General features: G+C 38.3%; 2 protein-coding genes across 13 annotated transcripts in view; both read left to right on the top strand.

Moving 5' to 3' along the window:
• The window catches only part of LOC128249702 (uncharacterized), a 58,468-nt gene extending 46,861 nt beyond the window's left edge, over positions 1-11,607 (top strand). For all 10 annotated transcript variants that reach the window (XM_089347719.1, XM_089347675.1, XM_089347693.1 and 7 more), the window contains 4 exons: positions 865-889; positions 3,745-3,874; positions 7,525-7,673; positions 11,419-11,607. In XM_089347719.1, the coding sequence (XP_089203845.1) occupies positions 865-889; positions 3,745-3,874; positions 7,525-7,673; positions 11,419-11,501 (387 nt within the window). In that variant the 3' untranslated portion in view covers positions 11,502-11,607. The remainder of the gene's footprint in view (positions 1-864; positions 890-3,744; positions 3,875-7,524; positions 7,674-11,418) is intronic.
• A 9,742-nt stretch (positions 11,608-21,349) lies between these two features.
• LOC106871109 (uncharacterized) overlaps positions 21,350-23,850 on the top strand; it is a 64,324-nt gene continuing 61,823 nt past the window's right edge. For all 3 annotated transcript variants that reach the window (XM_014917412.3, XM_089347674.1, XM_089347667.1), the window contains exon 1: positions 21,350-21,424. The gene's annotated coding sequence lies outside the window, so the exon portion shown is untranslated. The remainder of the gene's footprint in view (positions 21,425-23,850) is intronic.

Genomic DNA, 23,850 nt, shown 5'->3' with positions numbered 1-23,850 from the left:
GTTGATGTAAATTGACTGACTTCTTCCCACTTAAATTGCTAGGCTTATGCCAAATTCTGGTGTAAGTGCCATTTAGTGTTTTCTTCTTGACAGCCTTAGGTGTCCATGTTATCAAAAGAAATCAAGAGTTTAAGCACTCATATTTTGAACATCATCATCATCATCATCATTTAACATTCATTTTCCCTGTTGTCATGGGTTGGATAGTATGACAGGAGTTGGTAAGGCTGGGGACAGCATTAGGCTCCATTTTCTGTCCTGGCATGGTTTCTATGGCCGGATGCCCTTCTTAGCACCAACCACTTCACAGAGATGCTTTTTATGTGACCCTGGCACCATTCCCTTTTATGTGGCACCAGCACTGGTGCTTTATTACATGGAACTAGCACTGACAGGGTTGCTAAGTAAACTGCAAGACAAAAACCCTTTCAGCTGGGAGGAGGGGGGTAATAGTGGGAGAAGGGCTTTGTGCCAGTTGATGAGAGATTAGAGGGAGGACATTATGTCATCAGTGAGTAGAAATCTGTCTGATGATGAACCAATGTGGAAAATTAGCTTTTGTTTAATTAAAATAATTTGGATCTTTTTTTTTTTTTTTTTTTGCCAAACATGGGACAAGCCTTTGTAAAATGCCATTCAAACTATACCAAAGGAAAAAAGAAGAATTTAATATGATTTATAAAAATGACTATTTTTTAAAGCTTGCTTACTATACTTTAGTCTCAATAATTATTTAGTGTCTTGGTATGATTACATTAAATAAATTTAATATTTAAAAAATATTAATATAAACATTAAAAATTTTTTGAAAACTCTTTATAAATTATTTTACTTTGCTTAAAATGTACTTCTTCAATTTTCCAGAATGCATCATCATCATCAGCATCAAGTAAGTATTTATTTATATATATTTATGTATTCATGTTTGACATGTTCAAATGTAATTGGACATGATAAAATCCTTTCCCTACAGGAAGACTTCCAAAAGAAAATTCTCCACGAGGCTTCTACAAAAGCACATTTTATTTTGGGTCGTGAGTGACTGAGTTAGTTTTCATAACTGACAAAGCAGAACAACACAGAAATACCAGTGTCCTATGATCTCATGGTGTCACTCACGGCCCAAAATAAGATGTGTATTTACATAAGTCTAAGAGGAGAATTTTCTCCCAAGACTATTCCTGCAGGGTTAGTCTTAACATGTCCGATTACATTTGAACCTGTTAAAAATGATTTTACATAATTATGTTTCATTCAACAACGCTTCATGCAACATTTATTTATTAAGCATTTATATATATATTTATTTATTTATCAAAACAGGAAGTTGGAAAAATGTTTTAGTATTATTTATTCACCATTATACATGTTTCATTTGCTAACAGAAATTACAAAATTGTACATGTTGGATAATAAACATGTAAGAAAATTCCTATGAGAAATTCTTCAAACAGAGAATCAAATAATACAAAATTAAATTTGGATGAAGCGTCTACTGGAATAAGCAGACATGCTTCAAGATGAAGCAGCTTGGATTTTAACTTTAAATACATAATATGTTTATTTATATATTACTCTTTTACTCTTTTACTCTTTTACTTGTTTCAGTCTTTTGACTGTGGCCATGCTGGAGCACCGCCTTTAGTCGAGCAAATCGACCCCAGGACTTATTCTTTGGAAGCCTAGTACTTATTCTATCGGTCTCTTTTGCCGAACCGCTAAGTTACGGGGACGTAAACACACCAGCATCGGTTGTCAAGCGATGTTGGGGGGACAAACACAGACATACAAACACATACACACATACATATATATATATACATATATACGACAGGCTTCTTTCAGTTTCCGTCTACCAAATCCACTCACAAGGCATTGGTCGGCCCGAGGCTATAGTAGAAGGCACTTGCCCAAGATGCCACGCAGTGGGACTGAACCCGGGACCATGTGGTTGGTAAGCAAGCTACTTACCACACAGCCACTCCTACGCCTATATATATATAGTTATTAATTTTTACTCACATGCTCATAATATTTTTAACTTCTTTATTAGATTTATGTTGTTTCCATGAGGAGTAAAAGTGTAGCTCAAATCCTTAGTTCTCTAACATTATAGTGGTGTATATATATATATATATACATATATATATATATATATATATTTCATCATCATTGTTGTCATCATTTAATGTCCACTTTCCATGCTGGATGGTTTGACTGAGGACTGACAAGCCGGGAAGCTGCACCAGGCTCCAGTCTGATTTGGCAAGGTTTTTACAGTTGGATGCCCTTCCTCACAATAACCACTTCAAGAGTGTAGTGCGTGCTTTTTACATGCCACCAACACGGGTACCACTCAGATGGTACTGGCATCAGCCACACTCAAATGGTGATTTTTAAATGCCACCGGCACGAGAGCTAGGCAGGTAGGACTGGCATCAGCCACACTCAAATGGTACTTTTTACGCGCCACTAACATGGGTGCCAGTCAGGTGGCACTGGCATCGACCACAACTACGATTTCACTATACATATAGGTGCCAGTATAGCTGTACCGTTAAGGCATTTGTTTCATAACTATACACATATGAGTATGTATAAATTCTTTCTATTCAGGGACTGACTAAACAAATGGTTCTCAACTATTAGTTGTTTATTGACCGTTTGGTTGCTATTTCATTCAGGGGCATCTAAAAGCTTCTAGTATATTTTTATGATTAAATATCATTAGGATTTATACCAAAAATTGTTAAAATATTTTGTGTATTGTAGAAGTATAACCCTTTAGTATTTACTCCAATCATATCTGGCCAAAATATTCTACATGTTTTATGTTCAAACCAGCCAGATCCAGCTTCTCACACCTACCCTACAATGTCATTCGAAAGATATACAATCATGTCATTGAAATCTTGAAACTACATGATATTAGATGATTAATTCAAAATGATAGAAATAAATACACATTACATTTGACAGAGTAATGTTAACGATAAAGGGATAACCAGTTTACTCACACATATACACGCACAAACACAGATACTGTAACTTCACAAATGGCCACAGCAATATCAACAATGTGATCAACAGCAACAATAGCAACAATGGTAAAAACAGCAACAACTACCACAATGGCAACAGCATGGGCGAACACAGAAACAGAGAGACACAGGAACAGTACCAAAATTCGGGGGCAAAGGCAGCAGCAGCAGCAATGGGGGAGGAATGGGGTTGAGAGGAGGTTTGTAGTACTACTAAGAACAATGACACACACACACACACACACACACACACACACACACACATGTACACACAAATACAGATGCATACGCATACAAGGATACATATCATAAAAGAACACACAGAAGAATGAAAAGAATGGAAAGTGTTGCTGAAGAAGTCACAGGTGTGTGATGAAAGATTTCTGGACAATGGACATTAGTTAGAATAAGAACAGTAATAAATGAGTGAAGAACGAATATATAGTGTGTGTGTTTATTTGGCAGGAAAAAACAAAACAAAAAATGACCATCTTGAAATACAACGATGACCAGGTTATCGCACATAAATTTTAACAAAATCTTACATGGACACCCACTGGAGTAGACCTAAAAAGATAACATGGATGGCTTAGACATGCAGATGGGTGGGGATGGGAAAGGAAGTTGTTGCATGAGATTGTTTTCTTTATATATATATTTTTTGTTTTATTTACCTTTATTTATTTGTTTATCTCTACTTCAGATGCTACAATTTCTGTCAGAGTAGAACTTAAACATCCAAATAATACCATAATTCAGAATGATTTGAAATTATCCAAACAACCGTTGAAGAATATTCTCAATATTTTGGCTGACAGAAATGCATGTTTCAAGTATGTGGTTTTCTTTAATTCTTTTGATATTGTTTGCATTTTGCATTTAAAAATAGGCAGAAAGCCACTTGTGGGGATATAAGCCATGCAGCTACATTCAAGATATATCATTTATAAAGAATTTATTTATTTATCACTGCTTCTACAGTTACATTCTAAATGGCTGTGTGGTAAGAAGATTGCTTCCCAACCACATGGTTCTGGGTTCAGTCCCACTGTGTGGCACCTTGGGCAAGTGTCTTCCACTATAGCCTCAGGCTGATCAAAGCCTTATGAGTGGATTTGGCAGACAGAAAGTGAAAGAAGCTCATCATATATGTGTGTGTGTGTGTGTTGTCATCTGTGTTTTGTCCCCCACCACTGCTTGACAACTGGTGTTGATGTATTTACATCCCTGTAACTTAGTAGTTCAGCAAAAGGTATCCCATTAAAATAAGTACCAGGGTTAAGAAAAATAATACAAGGGCCAATTCACTCGACTAAAATTCTTCAGGGTGGTGCCCTAGCATAGCCACAGTTTAATAACTGAAACAATTAAAAGTAAGATACAGGGTTATATTTTTAATGAATATGCATAATGAGAATAACTAATTAATGTATATAATTAGAGATACATGTTATATGACAAGTAACATTCAAAATATACTTTTGCCACCCTGGCTAGTATCAAGAATTATGGCAGACATATAATAATTATGATTTTAACTTTTTATAAAATTTCTTGGTGCTTCAACAAAATGATGAAATGAAGACTAATTTCCAAAAAGAAAAATATTGATCACCTTGAAATAAAATTAAATAAAATAAATTTCTTGTTTGTATAACTTGTCTTATAACTCTCCTCCTCCTCCTCCTCCTCCTCCTCCTCCTCCTCTCTGATTCTTTCTCCCTGTATGTGTGTAGCGTTCTTTTACTCTTTGCTTGTCACCAGGCCTTGTATGTGCAGAAGTTAAGTCTGTCTGTCTGTCTCTCTCTCTCTCTCTCTCTCTCTCTCTCTCTCTCTAATGTAAAGCATGACTGGAAAAATCAGCCAACCAACCAACATTTACATCATCATCATCATTCGACATCTGTCTTCCAAACTTTTACCTGTCATATGACAGTTACTTCTAGTTATTGATATTCATTAATAACATCATCATCATCATCATCATCATCATCATCGTTTAACGTCCGCTTTCCATGCTGGCATGGGTTGGACGGTTCGACTGGGGTTTGGGAAGCCAGGAGGCTGCACCTGCCCCAATCTGATCTGGCAGTGTTTCTACAGCTGGATGGGCGATCTTTCGATACTAGTATGCAAGAACATCCGGTCTCCCCCTCAGATGCATACAGTTCTCAAACTTTAAACACATAAACACACTATACGATCATGTAATCAGTATAGGGAGGAGATACACCACTGTGGAGGTGCACTTCACAACGGAGGAGGAAGCAATAAAGCACTCCACAGAGGCAATAAGGACAGAGGAATGGGTGCTCTTGCCTTCGTACTGCAGCAAACGTGTGGCCAAGGTGCAAGTGAGTAAGGTGCCATCCGAACTGAAATTTTAAACACATAAACACACTATACGATCATGTAATCAGTATGCGTGTGCGCAACGACCAGATGTTGCTGCGTACTAGTATCGAAAGATCGCCGCTGGATGCCCTTCCTAACATCAACCACTCTGAGAGTGTAGTGCGTGCTTTTTACATGCCACCAGCACGGAAGCCAGTCAAGGCAGCACTGGCATTGGCCACGTTCAGATGGTGCTTTTTACGTGCTACTGGCACGGGGCTCACAACTACAATTTCCATTTGATTTGATTTTGATATTGCTGATGTTGATGTACTTGACTCAATAGGTCTCCTCAAGCACAGCATGTTGCCCTATGATCCAAGGTACTTTTGAGTGGGCTGGTTATGCGACACTGGTGTGGGTTACAACTGTGAACTCACTTTATTTGCTGAGTCTTCGCAGTCACAGCAGATCTCCAGAGGTCTTGGTCTTTTGTCATTGCCTCTGTGAGGCCCAACGTTCGAAGGTCATGCTTCTCCACCTCATCCCATCTCTTCCTGGATTTCCCTCTACCCCGGATTCCTTCCACTTTTTGGCAGTGGCACTTCTTCACACAGCTCTCCTCATCCATCCACAGTATGTGACCATACCAACACAAACGTCCCTCTTGCACGCCACATCCAATGCTTCTTATGTCTAACATTTCTCTCAGGGCACTTTAGAAGCATTTAGAAATATGTAGATCTTTCATAAACGATATATTGGGGCAGAGATGGTTATCTACAAGTGCAAGCCCTTTGAATCAGAGTGGCTGTTCCAACACATCTTTCCAAACCTCCAGAGCAACATCTTTCCATTTTGTCTGTTGGGACCATGAGACAGACTGACAAGCCTTCTTAGATATTTCTTTGCTGTGAGGAAGTGGAAAGATGTGAGGATTTAGGCAAGGCCCGTCATCAAATTTAGAAAACTATTTCATTAACATGATATCACGAATGTAGCTGTATGATTTGAATCTCACATGTAGCTTTCCATCATTTTTGTCCAAGCGTCTTTTTAACCCTATGTATTATGAGATGTTACAGCAGGATTGATACTCCAGATTAACTTTTATAGAAGATTTACGTGAAAAAAAATCACATCCTACTTTTGAATTTCAAATTATTTTCAGTTGAAAGTAGAGTATGTGTTTTTTGTTATACTTCTGTTTGCTGCATCCAGGGAAAGCTCCCTACATGATGGTGAGTGTTAAAGGACACTGAATGTCCCGGACCAGGCAAGACAATTTGCCCTAAAATATCCATGAGTGGTAGATGTCAATATTTTGCCTTTATTGTGTCTCCTCAATACCGTGTTATCAGATCACCTTGAAACAAAATGAATTGTTGGTCTGAGACTGATAGGCAAATAGAGTGAAGTCTATTTGCTGATGTGCTGCAGCATAGCACATGGGAAAGAATGACAAATTAAAAGCAGTTCTAGTAGTAATGTAAACATTATCAGTTGCACATACACTACACATGTGTGACCGATAATATATATATATATATATATAAAATCCAATGTAAAGGAGAAGACACAGAAAATTCTTTAACACATCTTTAATTGCAGATGTTTTCATACCATCTCCATTTGAAATACCAGTTTACTGGTTATGGCATATAACTAATCAGATTGTTACTGTTAGTTTCAAGTTGAATATTGCTATTAAACAATATTCAGTGCAAGACCAATGGCAACATTCTGACCAGTTGTATACCATAACCAATGATATACCGATATTGTCTTTGATGATATAAAAATATACCTGCTCCATCTCTTATATAGAACGGTGAAAAGAGAAACACATACATACAGATAAAGGCCACGTTATTTACAAAGTTATTTGCTACTTAGAAGTATTGAGTTGAGAGAGAACAAGTAAAGAAGAAATTGAGAAACAAACTTTATGTACCAAAATAGGTTCAACAGATTAGTTAAAAGATTCTCACAATAAAATTCCTTTGCTTTCCTCTAATTAGTAAACTAGCTCTATCTTTAACCTTATAACATCTAAATTCTCAATCAATTTATCATTATTGGCATTCTGTGCTAAGGCCAAGTTTCATAATTCTGTTGTATTAACAAACGTATTTGATTTTCTTTCTAGTTATACTACTTTTCAAAGAAATTCTCGCATAAACGAAAGAAAGGTAGGTGAATATGTACAGACACTGTGTAACACTACGGAAATATATGGCTCACATTTGTCATCGAGATATTGGCTGCTATATACATTATCTGGAGAGAAAGATTTAGGTAAAGTTTTATATTTATTCTCACCATGGCTGTGTGGTAAAGAAGTTTACTTTTGCAACCATGTTGTTTCAGGTTCAGTCCCATGATACGGCACTTTGGACAGGTGTCTTCTACTGTAGCCCTGGGTCAGCAAAAGCCTTGTGAGTGGATTTGGTAAATGGAATCTGAAAGAAGTATATGTATATATCATCATCATCATCATCACCATTGAACATCCATTTTCCATGCTGATATGGATTAGATGTTCAGCCCCAATATCTGTTTTGCCATGGTTTCTATGACTGGATACTCTTTTTAATACCAACCACTACACTGAACGTTCTGAGTGCTTTTATTCAAGGCATCATTACTAATGAAGGCATCAGTAACTTGCAATACAAGACCCCTTAGCAGAGGCGTGGGGAAGTATTGAGGGAAGCGGCTTTGTACCAGGGATAGAGGAGACAGATATAGGAGTCTTGCTGTAGAGAAAATACACATTCTTTCTCTCTTTCTAACAAGAAAAGGAGAAAGAATGTGTATGTGCATGCATCCTTATCTCAACATCAAGACAAGATAGTTGTAAAGAAGTGTCACTGTCATGCAGGCGGTGTCATTCGTTTGGAATCTTCCACGAGACGATTGTCTGGTCATGGTGAAACAGGTATGGTTTGGTGACAGGAAAGGCATCCAGCTATAGAGAATGTGCTTCACTGAATTCCAGCTGACCCATACAAGAATGGAAAAGTGGACATTAAAACATTGATGATGACAACTCTCTACAATACACTTTCTTTTTTTTTTTGTGTGGTTAGTCAGAAGTGGAAAGTTAGTGCCCTAGACATGGCCTTCAAGTCTGGTAGAATGAAGGAAAGGAGTTACTCTTAAACTGGTGACCTGATCTACATACTTACAACAGAGTGAACATCATTAAATTCATCTAAGGCCCAGGTGGCGCTGCTGTTAAACCAGGCCACCAATTAAATCTACAACCTCAAAACAGGAACAATCACTCTGGTTTTTCTCCCATACACTTTCTGTCTTCTAAATTGTAAACACAAAGCAGCTTAAGGTTTATAGCAGAAGGTATCCTCCAAAGATGCCATTTAGTGGGACTGAACCTAAAACCTCAGAGTTGTGAAAGAAACTTCTTAACTCCAACAATCATGCCTGCTTAAATATCTCATTCAATATCATTTTATCTTTATTACAGTTTACAGGGTAAATTAAGATAGAAACGTATGAATTATTTGTCTCTGTGTATATTTCACCATTGCAGTTAATCGGAACACATCATTGGACATTCCAAATGTTTTAGGAAACCTAACCACAATGGATCATTAGGGGAACACCATCATTGTCATCATCATTATTGTCATCATCATCATCACCATCATCATCATCATTCAACATCCATTTCCATGCTGGCATGTGTCGGACAGCTTGACAGGAACTGCTAAGGCCAGTAGCTGCACCAGGTTCCCTTGTCTCTTTTGGCCTGGCTCCTACAGCTGGATGCCCTTCTTAATGCCAACCCCTTTACACAGTGTAAAAAGCACTTTTCATGTGACACTAGCATGGCTGCTTTTTCCCGTGGGCCCTCACCAGTACCTTGTGCATGACACCTACAAAGAGGGACAAATAATTCATACCTGTGTTTATCTTAATGTTCCTCTGCATATGTTCTGCATATCACAACTGTTGCTGTTGCTTGTTCCTTCTCGAGTCATGCTTAAGTCATAAGGGGCAGTCTCCCAGTTTTGTTTGCATATAGGCTCCCCACCTGGATGGGACGCTGGTCCGTCGCAGGTGAGCTGCTAGATGCGGGGGGAAAGAGTGGGAGAAAGTTGTGGCAAAAGAGTCAGCAGAGGTTCACCATTACCTTCTGCTGGAGCTGCATGGTGCTTGGGTGTTTCGCTCATAAACACACACATCGCCCGGTCTGAGATTCGAACCTGCGATCCCTTGACTGTGAGTCTGTTGCTCTAGCCACTTGGCCATGTGCCTCCACATATCATAACTAGTAACCCTACAATGTACAATGGTAAACTAACCACTGTACTGGAAGTTGGTTGGAGAATGATAATCTACTTAAAGCTCTAACTCACCCAATATGGCAGTCATAACATCTATTTGTATACAAGATATAGTCTGCATCAAGAGGGAATGCGATCATGAAATTTCATTTAATATTGCCTTTGTGCTTCTTCCTTTCACACAGAATAGATAATAAAATATTTAAAATAGTCTTCAAATATTGTTCTTAGAGGTTGTCAAACAAAAAGACATTCTTTTCTATTCTAGGCGTTTTTGGGGATGGGGGGGCAATTGATTAGATCGACCCTAGTATGCAACTGGTACTTAATTTATTGACCCCGAAATTATGAAAGGCAAAGTCAACCTGAGCAGAATTTGAACTCAGAACGTAAAGACAGACGAAATACCACTAAGCATTTTGCCCGGCGTGCTAACAATTCTGTCAGCTTGCCGCCTTTAACAAAAAGACATATTATAAGAAATTTAGCCAATTCTTATTCTCTTCAATGTAGCCACAAACAATGTCGTTAATACACCAAAACTCTAAAGCCATGAGCAAAGGAGTAGATGAAGCCAATCGAGGTCGACTTTGCCTTTCATCCTTTCGGGGTCGATTAAATAAGTACCAGTTACGCACTGGGGTCAATGTAATCGACTTAATCCCCTTGTCTGTCCTTGTTTGTCCCCTCTATGTTCAGCCCCTTGTGGACAATAAATAAATAAATATAATCCCTTTAAAATTATCCTTACAAAGTCAGGGGAGGGTGGTGAGCTGGCAGAACTGCTATCACCCCAAACAAAATGCTCGGCAGTTTTTCTTCCAGCTTTTTACATTCTGAGTTCAAATCCTGCCAAAGTCAACTTTGCCTTCCATCCTTTCAAGGTACCAGTTGAGTGGTGGGGTTGATATTATTGACTGCCCCTCTTCTCCAAAATTTCAGGCCTTGTGCTTATAGTAGAAAGAACTTTATGAAGACAGAGGAATAGTCCTTTTCTTTAGTTATTTTGGTTTTTTTATGTTTGTATAAAACAGAATATTTTAAATAATCCTGGATGATAAAAATCACATCACCCAAGAATAGATTTCACAAAGTCACTCAGTTTTTAAATGGCTTAGTCAAAGAGGAAAGGACAGTGTACACAACCTTTTTCAAAGCCCCTGATTCTCATGGACCAAAATATAAAGAATTCAAAAACCTAGCCTAAAATCTCACATCAGATTGGTTTTTGTTAAAGGCACTCAAAGATCAGGTGATAACCTTAGGATAGGTGAAGGGTAACTTTTTCTTTTTTTTATCATGCTGTCATCCAGCCAGACAGACTGCCTGGGCTAGCCTGACTACCCCTCTCCACCCCTCCCAATCTTCCATTAGTGTTTTTAGGTCTCCAACTTGGCATCCGACATCTTCTGCAAGCTGTTGTATATATACATCTTCCATGGTCTTCCAGCCGTTGTAGTACCATGATTTGGTGTCCACAGCAACACATTGCTCACAAGTTCTTCTTTACTTCTCCAGCAAGGATACCTGCTATAGACAAATAGTCATATAAATCGATTGTAACATTTTTGGTTGTTAAACTTTAAATCTTGTTTGCTAATTTAACTTTCCAGCCTTGTTCATGGATTTTAACACAAGAATTTAATTATTAATAAATTTTTTTTAAAAAAAGTTTAATTTCAACATATAAACATTTTCACTTTCTTTTTATTGTGTTTCTTTGTTTCTAGATGTGGCATACGTTCCAAACAATAACACCTACATAAAGATGGAATACATGAATGCAACACTCTTATCTTCGTTTTTGCATTAGAATGTTTCAGGAAATGTATGACTAATTTCAGTTAGAAATAATTTCCAAATTATTTCGAGAAAAAAGTCTTTTCTCTCAAAAGATATTAAAAATATTTAAAAAATAATTACTTCTTTGTTGTTGTTATTAATTAAACAACTTAAACTGTGGGAAAATTCATAAAAGATAATGATTTTTCACATGGCTATCAAATATGTTTATTTACCTCTACTTTACAACAGCTAACGAGTAGATTTACTAATAATAACTGGTTTTACTAATTAATTTTCTTAAGGTGTGGTTATGTGATAAGAAGTTGCTTCCCAGCTGCATCATTCCGGGTTCAACCCCACTGCATGGCACCCTGGGCAAGTGTCTTCTGCTATAGCCTCAGGCCTTGTGAGTGGATTTGGTAGATGGAAACTGAAAGAAGCCCATTGTATGTGTGTGTGTCTTTGCATCTGTATTTGTCCCCACACCCACCACTTGATAACCGGTGTTGGTTTGTTGATGCCCCCATAATTTTTTGATCGACTCAGTAATAATATCATTATGATATAAGTAATTCACAAAGATATAACAATAAAGAACATTTATATAATGGATAAAAAAGATATCTAACTGAAGATTCAGTTATGCATAAACAAAAAGGTCAGTTCAACTGTCATTGGTAAACTCCTTCAACACATAAACACAGACATAAATACATATGTACAGACATACATACATACATACATACATACATACGTATGTATGTATTTGTAGATGTTTATTAAAGCTGAAGCTGAGAGTTTGTGTTGTGACTTGAGTTTCACGTCAATTTGACCTTTAGCCTGAGGATCACGGTGGGATGAAACTCGAGTTGTGTGACAAACTCACATCTTCAGTTTTAATTAATAAAAAAAAAAAACGTACAGGCACAGGAGTGGCTGTGTGGTAAGAAAGAAGCTTGCTTCCCAACCACATGGTTCCCGGTTCAGTTGCACTGGGCAAGTGTCTTCTACCATAGCTTTGGGCTGACCAAAGTCTTGGAAGTGGATTTGGTAAATGAAAACTGAGAGAAGCTCGTCATATATATATATATATATATATATATATAAATAAATGTATGTACGTATGTATTTGTGTGTCTGCATTTGTCCCCACCATCATCACTTGACACCAATGTTGGTGTGTTTATGTCCCCTTAACCTAGCGGTTCGGCAAAAGAGACCAGCAGAATAAGTACTAGGCTTACAAAGAATAAGTCCTGGGGTTGATTTGTTCGACCAAAGGTGGTGCTCCAGCATGGCTACAGTCAAAATGACTGAAACATAAAAGAGAGTATATCACCTACCAGATATATTGAGTGGGATGCTCTGTGTTTCTCTCAATTATTTTAGATAGCGAAAGCAAAATCGTGATGGCACCTGTACCAGTAGAGCATTAAGAGCACCGTCCGAGCGCGATCGTTGCCAGAGCAGCTGTCTGGCTTCCGTGCTGGTGGCATGTAAATAGCACCAGCGTGATTGTTACCAACGTCACCTTTCCTGGCACTTGTGCCAATGGCACGTGAAAAGACATTCGAGCGAGATCATTGCCAGTGCCGATGGACTGGCTCCTGTGCAGGTGGCACGTAAAATACACCATTTCGAGCGTGGCCATCGCCAGTACCGCCTGACTGGCACTCGTACCAGTGGCACGTAAAAGCACCCACTACACTCTCAGAGTGGTTGGCATTAGGAAGGGCATCCAGTTGTAGAAACTCTGCCAAATCAGATTGAAGCCTGGTGTCGCCTCCTGGTCCACCAGTCCTCAGTCAAATCATCCAACCCATGCTAGCATGGAAAGCGGACGTTAAACGATGACGATGATGATGAAAGAATTTAGTAAAATATCATTAAGCTAGTGTTAGGAACATAAATTGTGACTAAGGTTTGGTGGAAGATTTTAATTCAGAACTTTTGAAAACAAGACATTTGTACTCAGAGCCAGAGGCGGTTTCAACCGGGTTAATAACAAAAGGGTTGATAATTGTTTCTCTATTATATATTTTAACCCTTTCATTACTGTATTTATTGAGATGTTCTGTGTTTCTTACAATTAATTTTGAATATAACAAAGAATTTAGTAAAATAACTTAGTTATCATTCAGCTAGTGTTAGCAACATAAATTGTGGCTAAGGTTTGGTGGAAGATTTTAATTCAAAACTTATGAAAACAAGACATTTGTATATAGAGACAGAGCCAGTTCCAGCCAGGTTGGTAACAAAAGGGTTAAGCAACATATGTGTGTAATGACAGGAAAAATAAATTGAAAATTGCTGTGTGTGTGAGTAGGGAGACCAGGTATTCAATGTTTCAGACAGAGTCTTTCTTCAAGGTTAAGATGGAAGAGAGTGAAAAAAGGAAAATGCTAATGAGAAGCAAAAGACGGGTTATCAATACACATATAATAAAATATACTCCGCTATAAAAATATTATACGCCCAAAATCATGCTATAAAAATATATATATATATAAATATATAAATACATTAAAAAATATTGATATCATCATCATCATCATCATCATCATCGTTTAACGTCCGCTTTCCATGCTAGCATGGGTTGGACGATTTGACTGAGGACTGGTGAAACCGGATGGCAACACCAGGCTCCAGTCTAATTTGGCAGAGTTTCTACAGCTGGATGCCCTTCCTAACGCCAACCACTCAGAGAGTGTAGTGGGTGCTTTTACGTGTCACCCGCACGAAAACGGCCACGCTCGAAATGGTGTCTTTTATGTGCCACCCACACAAGCCAGTCCAGGGGCACTGGCAACGATCTCACTCGAAAATCCTATGGGAGCCAGTCAGGCGGTACTGGCAACGGCCACGCTCAAAATGGTGCATCTCATGTGCCACCCGCACAAGAACCAGTCCAGGGGCACTGGCAACGATCTTACTTGGCTTGCCGGGTCTTCTCACGCACAGCACATTTCCAAAGGTCTCGGTCAGTAGTCATCGCCCAATGTACGAAGGTCTTGCCTCACCACCTCAGCCCAGGTCTTCCTGGGCCTACCTCTTCCACGGGTTCCCTCAACTGTTAGGGTGTGGCACTTTTTCACGCAGCTATCCTCATCCATTCTCACCACATGTCCATACCAGCGCAATCGTCTCTCTTGCATGCCACAACTGATGCTTCTAATGTTCAGCTTTTCTCTCAAGATATATAAATATATAAATACATTAAAAAATATTGATATATAAATATATAAATACATTAAAAAATATTGATATATAAATATATAAATACATTAAAAAATATTGATATATATATACAGGGTGTCCACAAAGTCTGGGTACATCGTACAAATAAAATCATAACATAAACAATTAAATATAAGAAATAACAATTTCTTAAAGTATGTTTTAATCCCCATGTGGGTACATGGAGCAAATAAAATCATAACATAAACAATTAAATTTAAGAAATAATAATTTTTTAAAGTGTGTTAATCCCCATGTACCCAGACTTTGTGGACACCCTGTATAAATACATTAAAAAATATTGATATATAAATATATAAATACATTAAAAAATATTGATATATAAATACATTAAAAAATATAGATATATAAATATTTAAATACATTAAAAAATATAGATATATAAATATTTAAATACATTAAAAAATATAGATATATAAATACATAAATACATTAAAAAATATAGATATATAAATATATAAATGCATTAAAAATACACTAAACATATATAAATACATCAAAATGAATATCAAAAATCAAATGGAAATTGTAGTTGTGGCTGATGCCAGTGCTGCCTGACTGGCTCTTGTGCTGGTGGCACACAATAAGCACCATTCATGCATGGGTCATTGCCAGTGCTGCCTGACTGGCTCTCATCCTCGTGGCACACATTAAACACCATTCATGCATGTGTCATTGCCAGTGCTGCCTGACTGGCTCCCCATACCGGTGGAATGTAAAAAGCACCATCCGAACATGGCCAATGCCAGTCCCCCTGCATTGACTGGCTTCTATGCCGGTAGCATGTTAAAAGCACCATCCGAACGTGGCCGATGCCAGTGCTGCCTGGCTGGCTCTTGTCCTCGTGGCACACAATAAGCACCATTCATGCGTGGGTCGTTACCAGTGCCACCTGACTGGCTCCCCATACCGGTGGAATGTAAAAAGCACCATCCGAACGTGGCCAATACCAGTCCCCCTGCACTGACTGGCTCCTGTGCCGGTAGCACGTTAAAAGCACCATCCGAACGTGGCCGATGCTAGTGCTGCCTATACTCTTTCGGAATGGTTAGCATTAGGAAGGGCATCCAGCTGTAGAAACCTTGTCAGATCAGATTGGAGCCTGGTGAGGCCTCCTGGCTTTCCAGTCCCCAGTCAAACCGTCCAACCCATGCCAGCATGCAAAATGGACATTAAACGTTGATGAAACATATAAATACATTAAAAAATATATATAAATATATCAATATAAATACACTAAAAATATATTAAAATTATACAGGCGTGGCTGTGTGGTAAGTAGCTTGCTTACCAACCACATGGTTCCAGGTTCAGTCCCACTGTGTGGAACCTTGGGCAAGTGTCTTCTACTATAGCCTCGGGCCGACCAAAGCCTTGTGAGTGGATTTGGTAGACAGAAACTGAAAGAAGCTTGTCATATATATATATTTATATATGTATATGCATGTGTATGTGTATGTTTGTGTGGCTGTTTGTCCCCCCACCCTGAACCGATGCTAGTGTGTTTACATCCCCATAACTTAGCAGTTCAGCAAAAATGACCAATAGAATAAGTACTAGGCTTACAAAGAGTAAGTTCTGGGGTCAATTTGCTCAACTAAAGGCCGTGCTCCAGCATGGCCACAAAATACAAAAGAATATAGCCTGACTTAGAATAAAAACGATATTAAAATTAGAATGTGTGGAGTATAAGTGCAGAATGTTAAATCCAGATAGAAATTTATAAGTCCTTAAGGTCCGACGGCCATTTCTGGGGGCATAGTAGTTTTTTTAGGGGGTGATAGTACTCTAAAGTTCACCTCATAATGCTCTCATTCCACAATAATTTTCAGCTAGAAAATACATCTCACCCTCTCTTCGAATGCAGAAAATATAAAAAAGATTGCTTTGGCATCTTATACACTTTGCTGACCATTCAGTAGAAGACAAGTATCCTGTCATTGAGAGCTTATCGCAAATCACAATTTCAATCAATGACAAACTGATGAATGATCAGCAATTCATGAAAAGTGTCAGGGCAATCTCCTATATTTTACTGCTATGAAAAGACAATAAGATGTAGTCACACCTGTTTAAAATTCCACTGTGAAGGGCTAAAATTTAAGGTTTAATTTATCTAAATTTATTATGAGTTTTCCAATATAGGTTGCACCTAAGGTGGCGAGCTGGCAGAAACGTTAGCACGGTGGGAAAATTGCTAGCAATATTTCGTCTGTCTTTACGTTCTGAGTTCAAATTCCACCAAGGTTAACTTTGCCTTTCATCCTTTAGTGGTCAATAAATTAAGTACCAGTTACATACTGAGGTCGATCTAACCAACTAGACCCCCGCCTCACCCAAAATTTCGGGCCTTGTGCCTAGAGTAGAAAAGAATATAGGTGCATATGATTTATTATTTTACTACATCGCACATTATGCAAATAAGTCTGTAGTGTAACTACTTTAAATTTTTGTTTGTAGGTGTGTATGTGTATGTCTTAGAGTGTATATGTAGGCGTGTCTGTAATATCAGGTGCATGGATTAGTGATTAGAGTATTTGTCTCATGATCGTAATGGCGTGAGTTCAGCAGATGAGGAGATATTTCGCGGAGATGGGGACTAACTGGGACTCTGTTGGACAGGTCGCCCAGGAGGACCAGGGAATATACCGACAAAGAATGAATGCAGCTGCTATGGTAAGGTACATGCCCACCTCACCTGACTTGTCTTTAGCTCATTCACAAAAAAATTAAGGGTTAAATTAGCATTTCTTGCTGTTATAATAGTAGGAGCAGCCAAGTTTTGTAAAAGAGATGGATTTAGGACCAAAATAAACAGAGGCACTAGAAGACTGTCATCCTAGAGCAGTCATTGGTCAAGTGCGGCCTAAATAGCATGCCTGACAAAAAATTACTTTAATTTTTTTTACTAGTGTGACCCGCCTAATGAGGAGTCATATTTGAAGTGGCCTGCTTCTTGAAAAAGTTACTCATGCCATCCTTGCAGTATTCCCTTTGAAATGTTTTAACAGGGCAAACAAGCATTTGATTCTCAGCTAGTTGTATGAGGGCTGGAAATGAATCTTTTTTGAGCTTTTCAATAGCAGCAACTATGGCAGCAAGTACATTTGGCAACTGCTGAGACTTCAGTAACCATGTGTATATATGTATGTCTCTTCTATTTTTTAATTATCAAATCTTCCAGTGAGGAGGGAGCAAGTTTCCAACAAAGATACAGGGCTCCATCTTTAGGATGTAGTTAACACAGACAAATTCACATTTGGAACTTGAGAAAAATCTTGCATATTTTTACTGTTCCACTCACAGATTGTACTTGTCATGTACAAATAAGTCGCTCAATTTCTCTTTCTGAAAATCCCAGTTTATCCAGATTCTCCTTTAAGCATTTACTAACAAAATTTAGTGCTCTAATTATTATTGGTGTGAATATGAGTTCATAGTCTGGATATAAAAGCTGGAGGTTTCGAAGCAGTTGTCCATAGCTATCCTCTTTTTCTTCGATTTTCAAAGAGATATTTATATCTGCAGGGCAGCTGACCTTTATGATGGTACATACCTTTGCCCCTCTGTCCCAAACAACAATATCCGGTCTGTTATGCTAACATTTAACAGAAGTTTTGTTGGAAATATTCCACCAGTATTACTTGAGTTGGTGCTTATGAATGAATTCCATAACAGAGGGATTTTATAAGTTTATTTCAGGACAGTCTTTTTTGCAGATGGCGTTGTAAATTGTTTTAGCAACAACATCGTGCCACATAGGGAGGTAATACCATGATGATATTTTAGGACAGCTGCTAATCATATGTGTAACGTCTTTCACAGAAACGTGACATAGCCTACACATGTGGTTGCACCTTGGGATTACAAGAGTGTCACTGTCTTTCTTGTTCACCAGGTACCTTGTGGCAATCTCCTGTTCCTGGATTGCAAACGCATAGCCCTGAAAGTGTGATGTGATGTAGTGGTCTTGTGTCCAAGAAAGGCTGTGCTTCGTATCAATTCTAGTGTCTTCAAGCTTCTGGGCAACATACCCATGCATGGTCTTTTTTTTTTTTTGTATGTTGAGTGCTTTCCATCCAGGTCTTCTCTGAGGTAAGAGAGCCCAGCTCTTTTGGGGCTGTATACGAGATCATCAGGAAGAGAGTGTTTCTTGAGTTCACAGCCAACTCGTACAATGTTGCTCACTTCCCTTTTCAGGACTGCATTAATATATTTATTTTTGCTGCTGTTGTTTAGCAAATGCTGCCTGAGTGATACCATACAGCATTCGAAGGCCATCTGCACTGATCTCAGGCCTCTACCACCTTCATTTCTTCTTAGGTAGAGTCTGTCAACATCACTGTTTCTGTGGAGGTTCCCAGTTGTTGTCAGGATTTTGCGGGTTTTGATGTCTATGGAGTGGATATCCTCTACAGACCAATCAAGTATCCCAAATGTTGGGATCTAGTACTGCAGATGCATTGTGGGATCTTGTTTTGTATGTATGTATGTATGTTCTGATATCCTTAAGGAGTTGGAGGAGCTTCCTGTTCCTATAAATGAACATCTAACGACTCTACAATTGTCCCTGAAAGATGGGCAGTTTGCTACTCTAATAAGTGCCTATGCACCTACTTTGACTAGTTGTGATGAAGATAAAACTATCTTTTATACCCGGCTGTGTGGTAAGTAGCTTGCTTACCAACCACATGGTTCCGGGTTCATTCCCACTGCGTGGCATCTTGGGCAAGTGTCTTCTACTATAGCCTCGGGCCGACCAATGCCTTGTGAGTGGATTTGGTAGACGGAAACTGAAAGAAGCCTGTCGTATATATGTATATATATATATATATATATATGTGTATATGTTTGTGTGTCTGTGTTTGTCCCCAACATCGCTTGACAACCGATGCTGGTGTGTTTACGTCCCCGTAACTTAGCGGTTCGGCAAAAGAAACCGATAGAATAAGTACCAGGCTTCCAAAGAATAAGTCCTGGGGTCGATTTGCTCGACTAAAGGCGGTGCTCCAGCATGGACACAGTCAAATGACTGAAACAAGTAAAAGAGTAAAAGAGTAAAAAGAGCTGAGAGTCATACTTAGGAAAATCCCCAATTCTGATAAAGTCATTCTATTGTGGGATTTCAGTGCCAGGGTTGGAACAGACTAGCAAACATGGAATTCTCTAGGAAGTTTTAGTGTAGGGAAAATGAATAGCAATGGTCTCATGCTGCTGGAGCTTTGCAATCAACATGGACTTTACATCGCAAGCACTCGTTTTATGCACAAAAGTGATCGCACAACAATGTGGATGCATCCAATGTCTAAAGTTTGGCACTTGCTGGATTTTGTCATCATCCGCAAGCATGACATCTATGAAATTTGTAATGTCAAGTCCTTTCATGGATCGGAATGCTGGACAGACCACAGTCTGGTGCGAGCAAAGTTCCGAATGATAATTAGAGTGAAAGAGAGAAGAGGACCAGTTTGCATTCCTGGGCGTCTGAATGTCCACAAGATATATGATGCTGTGTTGAGGAAAGAGCTTCAGACTTGTTTGTCCAGCATTGAAAATACTACAGTATGGGAAGATTTTCGAGACCAGGTTCTTCAATGGGCTGCTGAAACACTGGAATATGCTACTGCTAGTCACAGAGACTGGTTTGAAGAATTTAAGTGTGCTACTCGAAAGCGCACTGCTAGTGTAGTGAATGGGGAAAGCTTGATTTGCAATGTTTGCAGTCATGTATGTTTGTCAAGAGCAGGGCTCATTAGCCACCAATGGAGTAACAAATGCAAAATATAAGTTAGTCCTAGATCACACAATGTTCCTAAAGGTCAGCAATGGTCTTCCTCAGTCACGAGTGGTCGGCCATCATGTATGTATGTTTATGTGCAGATTTGTATGCTTTATATATATATATATTCTCATGCATATAGTTACATATCTAGACAGGCTCATATATATTTAAATGATAAACTTCTGGAAAGTTTTACAGATTTTTACAGTTCCAGTGATTTGTAGTCTTCAAATTAGCTTTCTCATTTCTAGTTTTGAGAAGCCTAATTTCTCAAGATTGGTATTTAGGCAGTGTGTTACATATCCCAGATCTCCAATAATTACAGGTATAAACCTGAACTTGTAATGTGGATAGAGTAACTGTAGATTTCTCAATAGTTCAGCGTATGTATGTATGTATGTATGTATGTACGTATGTCTTAACATATTTCTTCTGTGCCTATATGTGCTTTTATGTTAATACAATTCTCCAACAGCAAGGCTGAGTTAATCTAAAAGAAATCTTTATCGTATTCCATACAATTATTTAAAATATTGGAAGTAGGAAATAAAATAGAGAGGACTTAGCTGCAATCACTCAGGATGGCTTTATAAATCTGTACGTTTTTACCTCTCGTATGATTGAAGGAGATGTTCTTTTTGGCAAAACACAACCGAGATGACAATGGACATTAAATTTGACTTGGAAAAGAAAAAAGAAAAGAAAAGAAATCAGAAAGAGAAAACAAGAAGGAAAATCAAGCGAACAAAACCCGTGGTTTCATGAAAACTTGATTTGGTGAGAACTTTGAGGCGTTTGACATGAAGTATATAAAGAAAAAAAATTACTTGTGCTACGTTTTGCGACTAGGACCGGCACAGTGGAAGTGGGTAGCAAATCACTGCAGGTCATTTACTGTCGATAAAACCAAGGTAAATTCTATTTTATTTCTTTAATTAAACCAACACGCTACTGAATACAGCTCCCGTTAGTTTGTTTTCATAAGCAGAATGCAATATTTTTCTTTCTTTCTCCCCATCTCTCTCTTTCTCTATTTCTCTCTCTCACCTATCTCCCCACCTCTCTCTCTCTCTCTCTCTCTCTCTGTCTGTCTCTCTCTCTCTCTCTCTCTGTCTGTCTCTCTCTCTCTCTCCGTCTGTCTCTCTCTCTCTGTCTCTCTCTGTCTCTCTCTCTCTCTCTGTCTCTCTCTCTCTCTGTCTCTCTCTCTCTCTGTCTCTCTCTCTCTGTTCCTTAAGCTTTCAATCGTGTATTCATTTATTTATCATCTATCACTAGTTAGGTCAAGGGTTCTCAACCGGAGAATCGCTGGCAATATGTTGGTCGCGGAATTCTTTTGCATGGCCTTTTGAATGCAGTAACGTCGCTTAATTATCTCTTTGGCTGTCAGCATTCATACTAACTTATAACGGATTAGGGACTGGGTAAGCTAGGCAAATTAGGGTCTCTCAACAAAATCGTAATGAGAAATTAATTAAAGCACACGTCTTCTCTTCGACGTAGTTGTGTTTACACTGTGAGTCATATGAACGGATTTGGTCGCCGAGACTTAAGTAACTTGATCACAGACTCAGAACGAATGCCAGGGTAGTTGTCGCCCTAAGATTAACCCTACAATCAGCACCTCTTCTCTCTGTTATGACCGCTGGGTACAGCTAAGAACAGTTGCTTATATAAGATACAATATTGTATCTAAAGTTTACCTGATGACGATTAAGTTTTCTGCTGTTCTTCAAACACATACAACAACTCTTCATTGACAGAAATGGGTATTAAAAAGTTAAGGTTTAAAAAATGTTACATTTCTTTCACTTTTCTAATGCCGTTAGATTTTAACGCCCTGTGCGATCGTCTTGTAGTGCCGGCCCTGTACGGACTCAACGAAGCACTGAAGATGGAGTACAAACCGAGGACCTCTCGGCTGTTTCTACTGTATCAATCTATTCAATTGTCTGTGTTTTCAGCAAATACTAGAACATCTATGACGAAATAACCGAACAAATGTAAAAGACGGCGAGGGAAAAGAACATTGTCTTTAAACTGATTTTTTTTTATGTTTGAAAAAATACTGTGAATGATAAACATCTGGTGAAATGCAGGGATTGAACAAAATAACATGAATTGTTACAAAGATGTTGATTATAAACTGAAGTTAGTAGGAAAAAATTAAACAGAGCAGGCTAAAATACAAAAGAATCACAATTTTTTTTATCATTAGAATGACAAACTAACTTATGATAGCAGTTATAACTCTTTAATTTCTGAATCCCATAAAGGTCAAACTTTGCCTTATATCTTCTCAGGGTGGGGTCAGTGACATCTTAATGCACAGGCACATTGAGCTGTTGCCCGAAGTCGTCACAGTCTAGGAATCCAATTCTAATCTATGCTGTGTTCAATGTCAGTGATAGATTCTAGGAATCCAATTCTGATCTCACGAGTCTAGAAATCCAATTCTAATCTGTGTATGTTGTGTTCTATGTCAGTGATAGATTCGCCCGGTACCATAATGCTACTAAAATGGCCTTGGGTGGGGTGATAAAATAAATTACCCGTTAAGAACTGAAGCCAATATTATTTACTTTTAAGACATCCTAGTTGTGATTGGAATTATAATGGAAGAGAAAACAATTCAAATATCAATATTGTCAGAATGAAACTTTCGTCTTTTATTCCGTGGGACGTACATATTTTGTATGTACCAGAGCCTCCAAGAGAAATTCTGAAAGCTGGAACAAGATGCACCAAGAATCCTTTAGGACCCCAGTGGTCAAGGTTCATCTCAAAATTCGAAGGGGCTCTGAGTTTATTTATTTATTTATTTATTATTAATAATTTATTTATTTATTTGCTTATTAATTTATTTATTGAGGGAGTGTCCCCATCAGATATTCGCTGTCCAGTTCCTTTTTGGTTTTCCAGGTCCCGGACCACCGATATACTCCTTTTTATAGGCTCTGCCATTAATTATTTCACACTAAATTATCTCTTACAAAATGAAATTAGACCGAAAGTAATCGATAATTTTAACGTGATCAAGACGGCCAACAGGGAGACTCGTTAGGATGTTGGGCAAAAGGAATGACGGCATTTCTTCTGTATTTATGCTCTGAGATCGATTTTACCTTCCATCTTTTTGGGAATCGATAAAATAAGCACCAGTTGAACACTGGGGTCCATGTAATCGACTTGACCACTTCCCCTGAAATTGCTGGCCTTGTGCTAAAATTTGGAACCAATATTTTTAATGTGATCAGCTTACTTGTGCTGCTAATGACCACTGGAAAGGCATGAGTGTCACATACCGTCATCTAACACCCTCACAAATCAAAAGTTTCGT

The sequence above is a fragment of the Octopus bimaculoides genome, chromosome 1 (assembly GCF_046866305.1).
Source record: "Octopus bimaculoides isolate indiv1 chromosome 1, ASM4686630v1, whole genome shotgun sequence".
NCBI lineage: Eukaryota > Metazoa > Mollusca > Cephalopoda > Octopoda > Octopodidae > Octopus > Octopus bimaculoides.
This window is presented reverse-complemented; position numbering and strand designations above follow the sequence as displayed.